Raw genomic sequence first — 18,908 nt, forward strand, 5'->3', positions numbered from 1 at the left:
TAATGATTGTGAAAAGACATACTTCCGCTTGACAGTAATGTTTGTTTTGCAGTAATTTTGTTGAAATCCAAATGCTTTACATATATCTTTATTTTGAAGATGACAACCGGAACTCAAGTTTCTCAGTGTGGCTAACGGTTGAACCTGGTTAGTGAAAACAAAATGTGACGTGGCTAATCCTGCTGGACAAAAAGAGCGAGAAAATAGCAATCATTAAACTGTTTGCTGGAAAACTAAAAGGTGTTTAACGTGTAGAAATAGAAGTCCAAACCGAATTAAAGAGGATTAAACTCTCTTGTTGCTGAAGGCTTTTGGAAGGAAACCGTTAGCAGACTGGGGTAACGTTTACTGCTAGCATCAAGACTTTGACAGGAGGAAAGGTGAGTTTGTAGCTGAAGTATACAAGTGTATCCTGTTTGTTTCTGTTAAGTAATGCTTTGGTAATTATTAAAACAGCTCATATTGATCAATTATAAATAAACGAACGCTCCGCTAGCTATATTGTCTAACGCATGAACGAGTCATTAGCTTACCAAAATTGCTAGCATAGCTCCCTATTAGTAAATTACTGTTGTGACTCACACACTGATGTGTTTGTGAGTTGTTTGTTTCAGAACTTTGATCTTTTATACATTGAAACACAGTATTTGGATAAACAGGACATGCAGTATACTCTGTTCTTTATTTATGTGAATTGGACCCCTGTTGTCGCAAGCTGGGCTTCAAAAAACTATGACTGGATCTTAAACTAACACTGTCTGCAGCTGCACAGATAACCTACAGCCTGATAGCTGACTGTGCTTTCCTGGGTGTTGTTGAAATGCATTCTGGGAAATGTTACCACTGGTTTAAGGAAAACTGGTTTATTACAAAATAACACCTGGAATAGATGCATATCAAACGAGGGAAGATTTTTCCTTAAAGGGTAACAAACTATGTTCACTAAAAGTGCTGGTTTTGCCACTGACAGGTTCAGATTCACTACACTTCTGTTTGTTTAACCAGAAACAGCTCTTTTTTCTATTGCTCTCACCAAACCCACCAGGCTCCATTTACAGAGGCTGTTTTATCATCCTCATCTTCACTCAAACTGGACAGACATGACATAAAACTGACCAAAAACATCTTGGCTCCTCTTTCCACTGTTACAACTATCACAAACTCTCCTTTGGTCGAATAAACCATTTAAACCCTATATTCACTGCATTGGATGTGAAAATACTGGGAGAGGAATGAGAGGGAGGTTGGACATCAGAGCAATAGTAGGGACAGACAGCGTGTACAGCCAGAATATTTTCACATATGTATATCTCATTCACATTACTGTATCTGCCAGTGGAGTCTGGTGAGCAATAAAAAAGCTCTTTCTGGTTAAACAAAACATATCTTAATCTTTAAAAAAAAAAGCTCTATCTCTGCAGTAATCCTTTCCATAATGTTGTCAAACACACAGTCTGAGCCTGTCAGTGACAAAAACAAGCACTTTTAGTGGACTGACTTGCTCAGATGCCTGGAGGGATTGTGTTGCAGCTCAGTTTTGCTTCTGCCAGCTACAGCAGTTTTGTTGAATACTGGACAGGTTTCATTCACAAAAACATGGGAGAATAGGGTCCATGTTGAAAAATACTACAGTACGCCATTATACCTCCCAGCTGGACACTCTGATAGTGTCCTTATGTTTACTTAGTCATGCGTTACAAAACCCATGTTACCTCAGAATCTTAAAATTGATCCTGTCTTCTGTTCTCCTCAGCTCTGCAGGTTTATTTTTACCCTAAAAAAAATCCATGTATTCAATGCTCTCAGTATCAAAACACCAGACAGTATACAGGAGTTTAACTGGAGACTTATCTGACTAATACTTATATCCTTTATTATATTTTCCTTTGAAGGCATGTACTAAGATATTAAGATGTCAGACAGTGAAACTACAGCAGCGGAGGCTCCAGAGGCGACACCAGAGACTCAGGATGCCTCTCCTGCTGAAACGCCCGACAGCTCCTCCTCGCCGACCACACCTGACATCTCGACTGACGTGGCCCCCACAAGGAAAGCCAGGAGGAGACCAGAAGCCAAACCTGCAGCTGAAGTTGAGGAGAAGCCGAAAGCAGAGGAACAGCCGGCAAAGGTGGTGATGAGATTATAATTGTTTATACAAGACATAAGTTCAAATAATGGTAAAAGAGAACTTAATTCTCATTGACAACCTCTGTCGCCTCTGTCCCTCTTCCCTCTCCATCCTCGTCCTCTATCTTTTATCTCAGACACCCAGTGAGTCCACTGTGTCTCAGGGTGGTTGGGGATACTGGGGCAGCTGGGGCAAATCCATCTTATCCACAGCTACGGCTACCGTGGCCACAGTGGGTGAGTACAGAGGCCTGGATCCAATCTTTCAGTTTCATATGCAATGTGTGCAATGATCTTTTTAGTTACCTGCCTTTAAAGCTAAAAAGCTACAGCCACTCATCATCTAATCACTGCTTGTGTCTCTGGTGTGTCCAGGCCACGGGCTCACTCAGGTGATAGAGAAGGCAGAGACGTCACTGGGAATCCCCAGTCCAACTGAACTCTCAGCGCAAGTTGAGGAAGAGCAGGAAAACCAGGGTGAGGCATGTGTGCTGCGCTGTATGTTATGTCTTTTATACTTACAGGACATCACTGGGTTAATTAGTACACAGAAATAGATAAAAGTGTCAATTTATCATTCATACTGTTAATCTATTGTAATAGCATGTATTGTGTTTGTTTCGCCTTCTGCAGGTGAAGCCAGCAATGAGGCAGACAAAGCAGCAGCAGATGGATCGGCGGCAGTGGGAAGTGCGATGGGAATGCTGACGTCACTCACCAGTGTTGTCCAGAGCACTGTAAGCAGAAATATTCTCTTTCTGTTCCTTGGAGGGAGGAGAGAGGAGTTATTGTTTTTAAGTGTATCTCATTTATACACCGCTGTCAGAAATGTCTAGTAAGTTGACAACTTTGCTAAAAACTACACAGCAAACATGTTCCAGTTTCAGTTATTTCAAGCCAGTTCACTTTTGAATCATGCTTTAAAAAATTTCCAAGACAGCAAATATGAGCATGACTCTGTGCTGTCAGGTAAAAGTCCAGTTCTGGTATATTTCTGTGTTTCAGAAAAAATGAGGGATTCGATTTTCCTTTACAGCTGTGAACTTATTCTGACCAGTTTATTCTGTGAATCTTTTTCCAAACCGTTCGGACAATGCCAACAAAATTTCCAAAGCTGACATATAAATGACGAATTATGACATGATACCAGGTTAGCACAGGAAACTTTTGCCCAAAATCATGCATCAACCAAGCTAGCAACATAGTCTTCATAACTTAATAACTTATACATTGTTCGCAGGAGGTATTGTTATGTTGGTTATTACACTGAAACTATACTCTTCATATTTTCCTCTCCTCACAGGGGAAAACTGTGATATCAGGCGGTCTGGATGCTCTGGAGTTTATTGGGAAGAAGACAATGGATGTGATAGCAGAGGGCGATCCTGGCTTCAAGAAGACCAAAGGACTGATGAACAGGAACGCCACCCTGTCTCAGGTAGGCAGACCAGGTTCAGTGAGGAGCCCAAACACAAGAAGGATGTAGATGGGAAGAGACCACATACTGTGTTAACGATAATATTAAGTTGGCCAGAACAAGTTTGATTGAAAGTAAGCTGCATTTTATGAAAAATGCTTGGAGGACATTTACTACATTTGTAAGCCCTTGTTTTAAATCACTCTGCAAATACAGTTAAACAGGGTTCCTGTCATTTTGTCTCCCCTCCTTCTCTGTCAAACTTTTATCTTTGTCTGTCTTGTAGGTGTTGAGGGAGGCGAAGGAGCGAGAGGAGCTGCAGACGGCAGAGAAAGACTCAGATTCAGAAAAGAAGGTGGTCGCTCACTACGGGATGCTGTTTGATGAATTTCAGGGTTTGTCCCACCTTGAGGCGCTGGAGATTCTGTCACGAGAGAGCGAGTCTAAGGTACGATGGGAGCTCCATTCCAAAACATGACACCAACCTTGACTAAATACACAAACTGAGACATTGTTTTTTATGTCTTCAATTCAATGGAGTCTGGTAAAATCCTCAGATATGACCATTTAAATGTGTGTGTGTGTGTGTGTGTGTGTGTGTGTGTGTGTGTGTGTGTGTGTGTGTGTATGTGTGTGTGTATGTGTGTGTTTTTCCATTTGTGTATATGTGTGCTGCAGGTGAAGTCGGTGCTGACGACTCTATCAGGAGACGAAGTGGTTCAGCTCAGAGAAGAACTGGAGCTCATCAAGGACGCTTTCTCCTTGGTGGAGTTTGATGATGAGGAAGTGGACGAGAAGAAAGGTAGCATATATGTAAAACAGTAAAAAAAAAAAGTAGTAATGATAGTGCCAGCGCTGCAAGACGCAGAGAAGCAGATTTGATTTAACACCTGAAATGATTGATTGTACATTTCTAATTTCAGATGAAGACGGTTCAGAGTTTGAGAAGGAGTTAACGGAGGCTTTGGAGGGTCTCAGTGTCAAAGCCACAGCTGAAAAACTCAGCAAGGTACCAACTGCACGTCTCTGTGTTTTTGGATTGGATTCCTCTTCAGTTTCAGTTGTAAAAGTTATTTGTTAGGAAGAAATGTGTAGTGTTGTTGGACACAATAACAGGAATATGTGACTATTTGAGTATAATCCAATCAAACACCATTACAAATCTTGGCCTCAAGGGTTGAATCAAAACTTATTTGACAGACTGTAGATACAAAAATTGACATTTAAAGCATCACAAATGTAGTATTTATTTTGGCTGTAGTTTTGGATTCCATTAGATCTTCCAGTTCCTGTGTTTCCTCCAGTGTCCTAAACAACGTAGTGTGAACAGGCTGGCAGTTGTGTTAATATTATGGTCTCTAACCTCCAACAGGCCTGTAAGAACACCTGCAGCCAGATCACTGACATGACCAAACCAGTGGAGGAGGAAGAGAGCGAAGAGGACGGACAGAAAACACTCTCTGTAGAGGTACGCTGATATCAACTGTCATTAGCACCTAATATTATAAATGAGGAAATTATTTTAGGTCGGGCTTGGTTGGTTTCCAGTTTTTCTGGTTTGGTGTAGAGCTTAAAGCAGTTTGAATTTATTCAGTCTGACTGAGCTGGCATTTGTCATAATGAGATGTTCTGGCAAAGTAAAAAGAGACAAGAAGCACCTCAGTGATTTTAACCCTTTAATAACGTTTAAGACGAGAGTCAGGAAATCAGAAACACAGCAGCAAAACACACATATACTCAAAGTGACTGAGATCAGACACTTTTGATGAGTAATCAATCAGCAAGGTGTTGAAAATACAATGTTTTTATTGTTGAATTTCTGAAATTCAAGCGATTGAAATATACATCATGTTTAAACTGAAGTTCAAGAAAGAAAGTAGTGCGAGCAGTGTATTCAGTAAATTCAGGCTCTTAAAGTGGCGTGCACATTATACAACAGCCGCTGAGAGAAGATGCAGCGCCCTCAGAAAGACTTGATAAAACTTATGCCATCCTTGCACTGTGGTGCTGCTACACCTTGTCTTGCGCTCTCATTATGTCTCACTCCAGAGTGACTAAAATTCAGTATTATTGATCTGGTCTGTTCTTTGGCTTGAAATCAAACCAGGTTGCCAATTTGCCCTGATTAAGACTCTGTTGAGTTGAAGCATGTTGTCTGTTTTGTCTGACCAAGAGTCCAAAAAAGAAAGATATTCAATTTACAATTAGATGAAACGGAGAAAAGCAGCAAATCCTGACGCCTTTAGGTTTTTGATGAATTGGTTAATTAATCTGTTGTTGAATAAGCTGTGAATTACCTTGTCATTCAGCAGGGTGTGTGAGTCTATGTGAATTGAATTTTGTCAGGAGGTCCATGCTGCAGCCATCAGGAGTCTGGCGGAGCTGACAGCTCGATCCATTGAGCTTTTCCACAAGCTGGCTGAGATGATCCTCTTCTCCAACGGCAGCGCAGAGGCCAGCATTCTGTCACAGTAAGACCGCATAGATTGTCAATTTGAGGAGCTGCTGCTGCAGCTTCATAGTTTCATCTGTACTTTACATTTGTACTAAATGTTTTTCCTTGATGTCTGTCCTCAGGTTAACTGTTATCCTGTGTAAAGAAATCTCACTGCTCTCCAAGAAGTTCACCTCCTGTTTAACAACAGCAGGGGTAAGTTTCAGTGACTCTGTTCAGTTCTATAGTTCAATATGTCACTTAGTTTTCATGTGAAATTGTTGTTTATTTTTAGACTGTTGACAATGCCGAACAAATTACTGAATTTGTTGAGGATTGTATGAAAGTATTTTGACCATCCAAAAAGTTTACAAAGGGTTACAAAAGCACACACATCCAAATATGATAAATACTAGGTTCTGCAACGTGTGAAAAAAAGAAAAATAGTTAAACGTTTATTAATATACCACTATGTGAGCCCTTTTGCAGACATGCAACAAATCCAGACACAACTTACAAGTGCCTCTGCAGGGGGTCACCTGATAGGTCATGTGATTACAAAATGGTAAACCTAAGAAGAAAATCATAAAATAATAATGAACACTGTAAGTACAGTAAGTATGATGGACCTCGTAAGTTTGACTCAGATATACAATATATTCTAAACCACCCAAATTTATCATAACAGGATCATCAGGTTAAAAACCATCATGCCTTTATGGCATATTGTGAGGAGAAGAACCTACTCGGCACATTAGCAAACATAATATAATGCATAATGAGTCCCTCAAAAATATACCATGTATGCACATGTATACACACACAAGACACACAAAGAGCTCCATAGTGCGCTTAAAAAGATACACACTTATCTGTGAGGTCAAAAACCTTTTTCAGTCATCATCATTTCGAATCATTTCAGTGAAAAAGGTTAAATTTCCTAGGTGTTTGTTTTTGTTTTTTGTTTTTTTGTTTTTATGACACTATCTATATTTCAGCCTCTGCTGCTTGAATTTTGAAAATTGTCCCATAAGTCTCCCAACTTTAGCAATGACCTTAAGTACTGCTGAGAGGACACACATCTAATGTCTCAATGTTTTTATATCGGTAAATGTCTTTTTCCAGCTAATCGGCTTTTCCATGTGTTGTGCTGAGTGTGTCTGCTTGTTTGTTCCTAAACAAGAGGAGATGTATTTTATATCAGTGGTTTGTTTTTCAGAAACAACAGAACTGAGAGCGGATTGTCACTTAATCTACGTGTTCTTCTTTACAGTCGAACGAGAAAGGAGATGTCCTCAACCCGCTGATAACAGGAGTCTTTTTAGAGGTTTGTGTCGCCGCGCAGCAGTGCTCTCATTACACACACACACACAGTGTGTTATTAAATTTACGTAACACTATTGCAGTTTTATCTGTAACATGTCAGTTTCTCCTTGAAATGTGTAAACATTTGATTTGGCTTTCCAGTTCACACATACACAAGATCACTATTTTTTTTTCCTGTGAAATGTTTTTTATTGTATTTGTAGTCGTTCCTTCAGGAAATGTGAATGTTCTTCCACAGTTTTGGTGATTTCACCTCAGTTTAATTTGATATGCTGTATGGAATTCCACCAAAGATCTTGGACCTCACACCGTTATATGGTTCTGTTTTGTTCTATACTCAGCAAATGCAAAATTGGTGATCATAGTTATGCAGATGACACATAACTCCTGGCAATATGATGATGATCACAAAACTTCACTTGGGTGCAATGGATGGAGGAGAGGAAGCGAATCTAAGCACGTTTGGAGTCCAAACTTAGCTGCTTACTTAGCTAATTAGCTATTAGAGTCATTGATGCAGACTTAAATTTATATTCGCACGTCAGCAACATCAAAGTAGCCGTTATCTCAGGAATATTGAAAAAAAAATCCCAGTCAGATTTTCATTCGGAACTTCTGCACTGAAAAAGGTTTATATACCTCAATTTATATGGCTTTTGAGTCATAAAATCTTATTTTCTAAACATAAGTACTAATTTCAACATTTTCTTGATCCACTACAATCATGCCTTGTTTGGATACTAACCCTTTTTTTTACCAAAGTTCTAAACAGAGCTGGGAACAAGTGAAATTATCTGACAGCACTGGTAGAAATTTTAACTTGTAATTGTTTTTTAACAGATATAAACTACGTACCCTGTAAGGATGTGATTATTCCTGTCAGTGTTGTTTGTTTCTGGCTCAGGTTTAAAACATTTTGCACACAGTATGCTGCTGAGGAGTTGCAGGGTCCTGTTTCGGGGCTAATAAATTACGTGATATCGGATTGGTGCGTAGAATTGTACACCAGTCGAGGCATTTCCAACACTTGTGCTGTAGGAACAACCCGAGACAGATTGTTTGCAATTGTGTAATAAGGCTTCACTAATATGGACATTTCAGAAAATACTGGGCGCCTCATGTTGACACGTCTCTCTCCTCACAGGCGTCCAACAGCGCGTCCTACATCCAGGATGCTTTCCAACTGCTGATGCCAATACTAGAGATCTCCCACATCCAGAGGAGAGCTGAGTCCACAGAGCAGTGACCAGCTGACGTCACCTCTGCCCTCCATCGCTGCCAACACGCTGGGACTCTGTCACAGCAGAGAACTGACACAACTTTTTTTTTTTTTACCCCCCCAAAAAATCACCTGCGTCAGCTCATCCTCTGTCTGGTTTTCCACTCAGGACAAAATCAATTTCACACCTGAGAGGAGAAGTGTGTTTTTGTCAAACAGTGTTAACTTTTTCGGCATTGCCGGTTTAATCATAAAGCTCAGTGGATGGACTCATGGAAGTACAGTATTGAGAAGGTCTGGAAACAAAGAGGAACGAATGCATCTGTGTTAAACAGGGAGCAACTTGTTCTTCTATTCTGACATGTACACATCTTTTTTTCTGAAAGCACTTGTGCCCAGTATTTTTAGAGCTGGGCCCTATTTCTATATATTTTGGGCTTTAAATTAGTGATGGGTACAAAAAGTTTTGGAACTGGTCCAGGTCATTTTAACTTGCAGATCACGAGAGTCGCTGGTCTAACACTGCCTCAAACAGTTATTTTGTTTGACTTTGGTGTTTTACCACATGTGTTAAAACACTAAAGTCATACCTCAGAAATGTAAAAATAGGGCACAGGTATAAAAATACCTTAATTACCCTTTAAAAATCTCAATTCTGCCTTGAAGAACACTTAAAAAAAGATATACAGGAGGGAAACACCGGTAGTAATTTGTTTAAAACAAGGTGAGGCTCATAATAAAAAAAATAGATGTATTGATAATGTGTTTTTCTCTGTACTTCACTTGGGCTGCAACTAACAATTATTTTCATAATTAATCGTGTGGTCTATAAAATGTCTTGTTTTATCAGTCTAAATCCAAAGATATTCACTTTAATATGACATGTTTTGCTATTTTTGCATGAAAAACTACTTTAACAATCGATTATCAAAATTGTTGGCGATTATTATTAATGTTGATCAGTTAATTGGTTATTCGACTCATCGTTGAAGCTCTACTTTACTGAGAATAGTTGGGAATTGCTTTTCTATGCATATCTTTCTTGCCGTGGTACAACATGTTGCTGGTCCTGGTATTGAACAAACACGGTGTTAGGACTTTAGTGCTTGACTTTTGTCAGTCTCTGCAGCCAGCAGGCCACCGTTTATCTGCCAAACTGGGTCGAGAAGCCTTATATTACATCTACAAATCTCCTACTGTGCAGATTTTTGTTGTGTGGCAACCTTGGCATCATCCTCACACTGGCACACGCTGGCTGGAACTAGTCTGCCATGTAGATCTGATGACACCAGTTTGTAAAGGGAAGAAGGTTTATTGACATGCTTGCAATTTAACTTTGGTGCTTTTTTTTTTCTTCTGGCTCAGCTTCAAATAACTACTTTATGTCATCTACATTTACAAAGCCTTACATGTTTTAGTGTCAAGTCTCAAGTTTTGTCCTGATAAAATCATAAAATATTAAAAAATAAATGAGACTGCCACAGTCAGGGCTTGTGGAGCCACGCAGTGTGTATTTAGAGGACTCAGCCTTTAAAAGAACACTATCAACAGCTCTGAATGTCATCAAAATGTTCACATGACTCAGAGCCTTGAAAGACTTGGACTTGGTTTGTTTGTGACCTGCAGCTTGACCTTGACCTGCTGTAAAACACTTGAGGCTTCCTCAGAAATACCCACAATTTGACTTGGATTAGCCACAAAGACTTAAAAACAGTTATATTGTTCTCTAAAATCAGTCTTTTTGATCCATCTTTCCTTTCACTGTCAGATGAGTAAATTAAACTTAATGCTCTGTGCCTGCTTATCCATTACCCTCTACCCCCCAAAAGAAATCCTCTGTTGCATCCCTGTTCTCATCAAGTAACTGTGACATTCATGTAACTTCCCAGTGTCCAAATAGAGAAATACAAACATCCAGAGTGTAAGTTTTAGTCATTTTAAGCCCATCTTATTGCCATCTAATCCATTATTCATGAAACTTAAATCTAACTTCAGGTGTTTATTAATCAAGAGAGGAGCTTCTATCTGCCATGAAGATTGTGATTGTCTACTTTTAGTCAGTTACCTTCATTTGAAGTCCGTTTTATGATATGAACTGCTAACAGCTGTGTGATGTGGGCATGTAAAGTGATATTCTTTCAAGCAATATTCTGTACTGTATATCAGGTATTTTAGATGTTTTTCAAATAAATGTGCTTTCATAAAGGCCCAATCTGTGATTTGTGTGGGTGAGTGGAAATTACAGGTTTAGTCGATTTGTTTTACAGTGTATTAAAAGACATGACAGTCAGTTTGGAAGCGATAAAACCAGGATTGGCTTAATGCCTGTGGTTTTGGAATGACAAATTCAACAGCATATGGGTGTAATGATTTGTCCAGGACACATACTTTTGGTGTATATGAGGTTCTAAAATTAAATTTTTCTCAGTCCACAGACTTTGTTGAGGACAGTTTGCATCAAGACTGTTTCTTTTGTAGAGCAAAGTTTCAGTGGTCGAAATATTCGGGTAATTTAAGCAAAAATGGCTTTCCCAAAATGTAAAAGTACTCCATTACAATTTAAAGTGCTGGATTAAAACTTAAATAATTAAATAAGCTGAAAATAGTTTCGTATAGTGTCGTCACAGTTACCCAGAGACCAAAGTGACACCTTCACAATATTCTGTCCAACTAACAGTCCAAATCTCAAAATGATTAAATATATATATATATAAATTCTTTGTATGTAATGAATCTTACTTTGTAAGGTAAATAATAGCTAAAACTGTCAAGGTAATTTTAGTAAAGTAAAAATATATCATTGTAAGTATCAGCTATGGAGTAACTATGAACTCAGTTTACTCAAGCACTGTACTTAAGTACAAATTTGAGGTCTTTTTTCTTTTTATCCAACTTCTTCTCAGCTACATTTCAATGGGAAATAATAGTCGCCTAAATATTTATTTATTGTGTATTTCTGTTAATAAAAGAAGCTGTGTAGCTTTTTAACATGTTGAACGGTCAAAGTAATTCAGTTTACTTAAGTTGTATGTGAGTGGGAGCAGAATTATTAAGCCAAAACTTGATAAAATTGAACTATATGTCTGAAGTGTAATTTTGTGTTGTTACGCGTCCAATGCAGCAGGTGGCGGTGTGCGTCTGATTGCGACTCGCCCGTCTACACAAAGAAGGAGGCGAAGAAGAAGCACTAAACGAAGAAGAAGAAGACAAGAGGCGCTATCGGCTAGCTTGGCAGGTTACGTCGAGGAAATTCTGAGGTAAACCCAGTTTTTAAAATACTTTAATTATCTCCACAGTAACACGCTGCCGTATCTGTAGTGTGTGTAGCCGTTGTGACACGTTGAGGAGCCAAAACGCGGAGTCGTTTCATTTCATTTGGCTCCGGTAACGTTAGCTTCCTCGATAACGCGAGGATTAGCTTGTAAACGTTAGCCGTTCGTGCTAAACACTCAGCTACACCGCTTTAACGCCAGTCCCTCGCTGCAACGTCGTTAACTGGTTAGTTTTAACAGTATTTCAAACTTTACAGTCACTTAAAACTCCCGAGTTGTTCAACTTTAACTAAGTTTCCCAAAGACTTTCATTTAGGTGAAACGTTTGTCATATTTGGTGTTTTTTCGCTTTTTCTGTTGGGTTAGTTAGCTTCATATTATAAACAACCACAAGCCACATAGGGTTAATTCATCCTGATGTCATGGTAACACAGAATTCGTTCAGTTAAAAAGACATCACGTTTTACACGTATTCTCTAGGAGTCAAAATGAGTTTTGTCTTTGCCGTGAATGAGGAAAGATAATGCAACTTAATGTCACAACAATGAGGCTAGAAGCTAAATACTAAAAACTTCTCATTATTACTTAGTCTAATACAGTTCCATAGCAGCTTGAACGACAGCCTACAAAATTGCCATATAGTTGAATCAACACCTATTTATTACAGCTTCAGGAACAACCTCATGTTATAACGCCATGAAAGTAGGTTTCATCTCCAATCAAAGTGTCTTTTTACTGCAGCTGCAACATTAGTTGATTGTTGAAAGAAAGAAAGAAAATTCTATTGATAATTGATGAATTGTTTCAGTAATTTTTCAAGCAAAAAATGTAAAGTATTTGCTGGTTCCGGATTTTAAAAAGTAAGAATTTGCTGCTTCTCTTTGTCATTTATGATACTAAATGAAGATTCTTTGGGTTTTGGCTATTGGTTGGACTAAAAGAGGCTAAATAAACGCAATTAATATGGCTTAATGAAACTGACAAAGCTTTATCAGGGCGAAGTTTGAAAAATAATTGCAGTTCACCTTATACAGCTTTAATTCTACAGCTTTAAATACAGGTTTACTAAGTCTCTTCACAGAGTAATATGTAGGCTGTGTGGAGTCTCATTTTTTTCTTCTATAAAAAATGTTGAAGACATCACCACAAATGGACATCTATTGTAATTAATTTTCTTATATTGTTGCTGTTTTATGCATGCTTCCCTTTTGTGCTTTTTATGCAATGTGTTAACTTTTGCTCTGTATGTTAGTGAGTGATTCTCAAACGTTTTTCAGTAATGTGCCTCATTTGAAATATTTTTTTCAACCAAGAAACCCCCAGCTAGTGTAAAACGTTTTTGGTAGGATTGCTCCTGTAATGATACCACTATCAGAAAAAGCCTCTGATGCAGTTTAAAATACTGATATTAATTTTGAAAGTCTGTGTACCAGTCTGGTACCAGCCCTGAAATTTGACCCTGCTGCTTCCCAGCAGTGTCTCTTTTTTTAACCTTTAACCCCTGCTGCTAAATATCACCCAATACTCAAAGTTCAGGTATCGGAATTGATGCCAAGAAGGAAAAATGGTACTGAAACATCTGTAATTTTTACTAGGAAAAAAGTATGAAGAGGAACAAGACAGCTCCATGCCACCAGTGTCTAGTTTATTAAATGGCTCTCGTTTTGCTTTCTTCTAATTTCTTTCTCCATGTTTTCAGCTTTATTGCTGCTACATTTCAAATACAAATCCTTTTTCTTAATTTTCACTTCATTTTTCATCCAATATCAAAACTGGTTTACCTGTTCACAGTGAATTTTTCTTCTGTTAAGTTTGTATGCAGTTGTTACTTTATGGCAGTTAATAGATTTAATTGAAAACAGGAATATAGAATATGATGTGTTTTGAATTTATATTTTATTGAACTTATTGTAGTATGTATGTATATTTTTTAGTAAACATTTTTAAAAATCATGTACACACTGCAGTAGTCCAAAATATCCCCAACAGCAGCAATAGTGGTACTGATTATCTTTATTATACTTTTATCAGTGTTGCAGTGATATTTAAATGCATTAACTTCCTTCTTCTTTTTATCCCCTCCCAGAGTTGTTTCTTCATCACAAGTCTACCTCACCTTTGCCCCCCTCACGAGCGCTGCAGGATTGTTGGGGTTTTAGCTCTCTTCCCAACCTGCCAACATGCCAGCCGCACTTACAGATTCCAGTCAGATAATCTGTGAAGTCTGGGCAAGCAATGTGGAGGAGGAAATGAGGAAAATCCGGCAGATTATTCAAAGCTACAATTATATTGCCATGGTAAATAACAGGTCATTTTTAGTATTACAGTCAGTATTTGTTGACAGCAGACTTACTACCATACCATTTTTGGGGCTTCAAAGTTTAAATTAATTACTCGCAAATATTTGAAGCTTCATCCATGAGGGGCACCTAAGTTATCACACTTTCCTCAAACTTGTTATTGTTCTTTATTCATGTATTGTTAGAGTTATGAGTAGAGGTAGCACATTTCTCCAAATCCACGATTTAAATTTGAGATTTAATTTTTGATTTAAACACTTTTTTTTTAGCACTTACAACTATCCCATTATTAGACTACAGTCTTGATTCCTTAAGATCAACAGATCATTGGTTTTATGCCCTGACAGCTGTCATTTACATTTTCAAATTCTTTAAAAAGATATTCTCTATGTATCAAGCATGATATAATGGTCGGTAAGCTGTGCTGTGTTGTCTATGAATTTTTTGAAACACTTAAATTTAAGGGACTGCGGTTCTTAATCAGAAGCTCATTTGCCACTGTCTTTATCTTGATTGTAAGAGGACCTTATTTTTGGGAAACATTCCCCAGAACTCAGCAAACAATCACACACAGTAGTTGGAACAGGGATTTAATAAAAACCTTTCTTAGAATTACAGCAGAAAGACTGAAGATCTAGAAAGAAGATCTGGATGAAAATTATTTAAACCCCACTTAAAAAAAAAGAAAAAAAGTGTTGTATTTTTCAGCTAATCTGTAAAAACAAAAAAAAGAAAACATGGATGAGGCAGGTTGAGGCAAAGTGGGAACAAAAAAGTTAAACTGCAAAACAACTACTGATGAAAAGTAACAGGAAACCTGAGTTTTCTTTTAATGTGTTTTATCTTTCATCAGGACACAGAATTCCCTGGAGTCGTCGTCCGGCCGATCGGCGAGTTTCGCAGCACAGTGGACTACCAGTACCAGCTGCTGAGGTGTAACGTTGACCTCCTAAAGATCATCCAGCTTGGCCTCACGTTCATGAACGAAGATGGAGACTATCCTCCTGGCACGACGACGTGGCAGTTCAACTTCAAGTTTAACCTCACGTAGGCAGACTGTTTTAGTTTAATTATTTTTTTCAATGTACATTATGTATGTATGTATGTATGTATGTATGTGTGTATGTGTGTATGTATGTAATAGCACTTTCTGAATGTCTTGTTTTTTTTTTTTTTTGGTTCCTCACAGAGAAGACATGTACTCACAGGATTCCATAGACCTGCTACAGAACTCCGGCCTCCAGTTTAAAAAACACGAAGAAGAGGGAATCGACACGCTCTACTTTGCTGAGCTCCTCATGACGTCCGGTCTGGTGCTGTGTGAAAATGTCAAGTGGCTCTCCTTCCACAGGTCAGTTGTTTGTTTGCTTGTCGTGCTCAAAATGCAAAAAAGCTGACGATGCTGACAACACCATCCACTTCCATTATATTTAACAGAAGGCAAACATCTCTGTGTTCTATCTCCAAACTTAGCAGCTCACACAATCTAGATAGATAAATAGCACTGCAGGCCAGAGTAAAAATGTTTGGATTTGGGGGTGAACTGTCCCTTTTTGACTAACCTAACTGAATTTCTGTAGAGAAGTGGGGGGTTTACTAGTAACTGCAGCCATTAGAGGTGCTGCACTTTCTTCGGTTTGAACCGCGGTGGCAGCTTAATAGTTTTAATCCAGTAATCAATGTAATCAAATCCATCCTGACCTAATTCCTCCTGTTCTGTATTTCTCAGTGGCTATGACTTTGGCTACCTGGTGAAACTCCTGACAGATGCACGGCTCCCTGAGGAGGAACACGACTTCTTCCAGATCCTCAACCTGTTCTTCCCAGCAATCTATGACGTCAAGTACTTGATGAAGAGCTGCAAGAACCTCAAGGTATTCTAGACCAGATACAGACATGCAGAGAGTGGACAAAGTGCAATTACATGAGTTTGAGTCTTGAGTTGGTGATAGTGTTCATGTTGCCCTGATTAGGTCTGTCAAATTGTGCCAGAATAAGTCTTGAGACATGTGTCTTGTGTGTGTTTGTGTAGGGGGGGCTACAGGAAGTCGCAGATCAGCTGGAACTGAAGAGGATCGGACGGCAGCATCAGGCTGGATCAGACTCACTGCTCACCGGCATGGCTTTCTTCAGGATGAAAGAGGTACAGTCACAAATATCCAGAGGTTTTTATTTTTTACTCTGAGACTGAAGCTGGTCTGCAGCATATTAGCTTTCATGCACTTTCAATTCTTGGCTTATTCATTTTGTTGTTGTGCAGAGTAAAAAGCTGGCAAAATAAGAAAAGCACTGCAGTCTTTTTCCACTGGTGCCTGCTTCCTCTTTGTTCTCATAAATTTCTCGTAATGACAGGGACTATGGCTCTTAAGATGAGCAGTTAAATTTGTAGTGTTGAAAGAATGTGATTTGGTTTGTGCTTGGATGGCCAACGCAGAGCAAATATTTCAAATAGGAATTTCCATTTCGGACGCTTCCAAAAAACCTCCACACAGCAGATATGCATGTGTCACGTGTAAAATTAAATCGACATCTTGTCGGCCTGCAGTATCTGGCCTTACAAATAACATGTATTACTATTACATAATGTGATTTCGGGCCCGTATTATTGTGCATCTGTAATTTACAGAAATGTTTTCCTCAGGAGAAACACACTGAAAACTGTCACCCAAAATGCACTTTTCTCTACACTCCACCATTTTGGTTTACAGTAATACAGTCAGCACAAAAACAATGATAAGGCCCAAATTACATTTGAGTGGTTCATTTGCAAAAACGGGCTTCTCGTGTTTATTTATTTATTTAACTTTTCCTACATAATGTCTTTTTGTATGTGCAGTCCAGGGAATCAATCAGACTGGTGTTGGTTTGTTTTGATAAAACGCATGAAAAAAAAAAGATGATTGTTATGCACAAAGCTAATCACGGCAAGCGTTCTTTGATTCAGTGCCATGTGTGATTCGCCCACTGCTGCAGCAGCTACAAGCCATGTGGCGTTGTGAAGTCGAGCGTGGTGTATTGACAGAGTTGGCAGTTTAGCATGCCACAGTGTAGCTTTACTACACGTCTGCTTAAAGTAAACAATGCAGAAGGACTGCAAGGGCTCCTTGCTAGAGATTCACCACTTCCCATAGAAAGTGACTGGAAGTAAGCACCTTTGGTCAACTTGCTGCTTTCTGTGTTTGTTAACACTTGTTGTTTTAAAAGAAAATGGATCATATTAAGGAAACTGTTAAATGCTATGGTTCAGTAATACAGCTGTCCATCTAACTGAAATCTCTCTTATTTTGTCCAGCTTTTCTTCGAAGACAACATCGACGACGCCAAGTATTGTGGGAGATTGTATGGCCTGGGATCGGGCTCCAGCCAGCCCCAGAACGGCATCTCCAGCTCGGGCCAGGAGGAGACGAACAACAAGCACTGACTGAGCGCTCAGATCTTCAAGTGGAGTACGCACTTGTTTTAAAAACCCAACCAGCAGATTTTCCCCTCCGATCTCCCTCAACACTCGATCCCTGAACGAGACAGAACGTAACGCATTTCTTTAAGTTTTCCTCCTGAGTGACTTTAAAATGGACTCACGGTGACAGTGGACCCTTCGCTGACTCACTCGTTTCTTTTTAGTCGCTTTTACTGAGTACATGGCCATATATTCAGAACACTTTTTTTTTTATCTGTTGGGGTTTTTTTTTGCTTTACAGCATTATAGTGACACCTTTCTTTAACAGCATGGGACCAGCTCCTGTATCATACTGTGATTTCAGACCAAACCTTTGACAAACACAGTCCGATTCTTCAGTTCAGACTTTACTTCATCAGCGGGACTTGTCTCTTGTTGCAGGGATTTCACTTTTTTAAGTTAATGTTGGAAGGGCCTGTAAATTAAAATGTATAATTTTGATGAAAATAAAAAAAATGTTTTAGCTCTTTTCCACTTTCAGAAACTTTTAACAGTGGGAGTCGAAGTGTATAACTGTGCTTGGTTATGCATGTGTTTCAATGGGCAAACTACTGTCGTTCTGTACATTCACCCACCAAACCAAACTGTCCACCGTCAGGTTTACAGATGTTGTGGTCACTGTTGTTTTTACATTCAACATTGTTTTAAACAGTTGTATATTAAATTGTTTTGTATTTTCAATGTAAACGTTAAGTATTTGATCTTTTTTACTAGCCGTACACTGACACAGCTCGTTCAGTATTTGTTTAAAAGGGTTCATTTCAGGTCATTAGAAACTCCAGAATTTGTGAAGCAGTAGATGAGATTTAAAGGGAGAGTTCAGGTTTTTTTTAAGTGGGGTTGCATGAGGCACAGGTGTATGTAGATGCCAGTTGCTGCAATATTGGACTGGGAAAGACTGGCCAAGACTGTCCTGTAAACAATAACATGTAAAACAGGGGAGCTGTTATATTTCTGAATAAAAAGCACTGACATTTGCATTTCTCAGCCCATTTCAAGGAGTTATAGTCAAGGGTTTATAGTCTACATAGAGTAGGAAAAATGTTTTTTTCCTAACCTCACACAATCATAAACCCTAAGTATAACATGACTCATTGAAATGGGTCAAGAAATAAATGTTTTAAGTACATTTCATCCAGAAAAACTGCAGCTCCCCTGTTAACAGGCCAGTCTTTCCCAGTCCAACATTGCAGCAATATTGACATATGGTGCAAACATCAATCTACATGTCTTTCACCACATAAAGGTCAAGAGCAGCATAAATGTACATTTATATTTAAGAATATTTGCACAGCTTTACCTTGATATAATCAGCTGTATCACTCTCTCCAAAGCAGCCAACCTCAGTAAATTTAT

The 18,908-nt window shown here is 38.8% G+C and overlaps 2 protein-coding genes across 2 annotated transcripts; both read left to right on the forward strand.

The window, feature by feature from the left end:
• Nucleotides 1-135: 135 nt before the first annotated feature.
• On the forward strand, nucleotides 136-9,003 carry fam114a2 (family with sequence similarity 114 member A2). Its single transcript, XM_084730045.1, has 14 exons — nucleotides 136-380; nucleotides 1,893-2,128; nucleotides 2,265-2,364; nucleotides 2,503-2,604; nucleotides 2,761-2,864; nucleotides 3,431-3,565; nucleotides 3,831-3,992; nucleotides 4,223-4,346; nucleotides 4,468-4,553; nucleotides 4,917-5,012; nucleotides 5,891-6,015; nucleotides 6,122-6,194; nucleotides 7,252-7,305; nucleotides 8,449-9,003. Exons 2-14 carry the CDS (start codon nucleotides 1,913-1,915, stop codon nucleotides 8,548-8,550), a joined length of 1,479 nt encoding a protein of 492 aa, XP_084586171.1. The 5' UTR covers nucleotides 136-380; nucleotides 1,893-1,912; the 3' UTR covers nucleotides 8,551-9,003.
• A 2,635-nt stretch (nucleotides 9,004-11,638) lies between these two features.
• Nucleotides 11,639-18,239, forward strand: cnot8 (CCR4-NOT transcription complex, subunit 8). Its single transcript, XM_084730046.1, has 7 exons — nucleotides 11,639-11,780; nucleotides 13,882-14,092; nucleotides 14,949-15,142; nucleotides 15,285-15,446; nucleotides 15,825-15,969; nucleotides 16,128-16,238; nucleotides 17,388-18,239. Exons 2-7 carry the CDS (start codon nucleotides 13,976-13,978, stop codon nucleotides 17,514-17,516), a joined length of 858 nt encoding a protein of 285 aa, XP_084586172.1. The 5' UTR covers nucleotides 11,639-11,780; nucleotides 13,882-13,975; the 3' UTR covers nucleotides 17,517-18,239.
• Nucleotides 18,240-18,908: the final 669 nt, after the last annotated feature.

The sequence above is a fragment of the Lutjanus erythropterus genome, chromosome 11 (genome assembly GCF_056507025.1).
Source record: "Lutjanus erythropterus isolate fLutEry1 chromosome 11, fLutEry1.hap2, whole genome shotgun sequence".
In the NCBI taxonomy this organism is placed as follows: domain Eukaryota; kingdom Metazoa; phylum Chordata; class Actinopteri; order Lutjaniformes; family Lutjanidae; genus Lutjanus; species Lutjanus erythropterus.

Coding starts and splice junctions, on each gene's coding strand:
- fam114a2 (XM_084730045.1), top strand. CDS start 1,913: ATGTCAGACAGTGAAACTACAGCAGCGGAGGCTCCAGAGGCGACACCA. Junction 2,129..2,264: donor CAGAGGAACAGCCGGCAAAG/GTGGTGATGAGA, acceptor CTTTTATCTCAG/ACACCCAGTGAGTCCACTGT. Junction 2,605..2,760: donor GGAAGAGCAGGAAAACCAGG/GTGAGGCATGTG, acceptor CGCCTTCTGCAG/GTGAAGCCAGCAATGAGGCA.
- cnot8 (XM_084730046.1), top strand. CDS start 13,976: ATGCCAGCCGCACTTACAGATTCCAGTCAGATAATCTGTGAAGTCTGG. Junction 15,143..15,284: donor AACTTCAAGTTTAACCTCAC/GTAGGCAGACTG, acceptor GGTTCCTCACAG/AGAAGACATGTACTCACAGG. Junction 15,447..15,824: donor AAGTGGCTCTCCTTCCACAG/GTCAGTTGTTTG, acceptor TGTATTTCTCAG/TGGCTATGACTTTGGCTACC.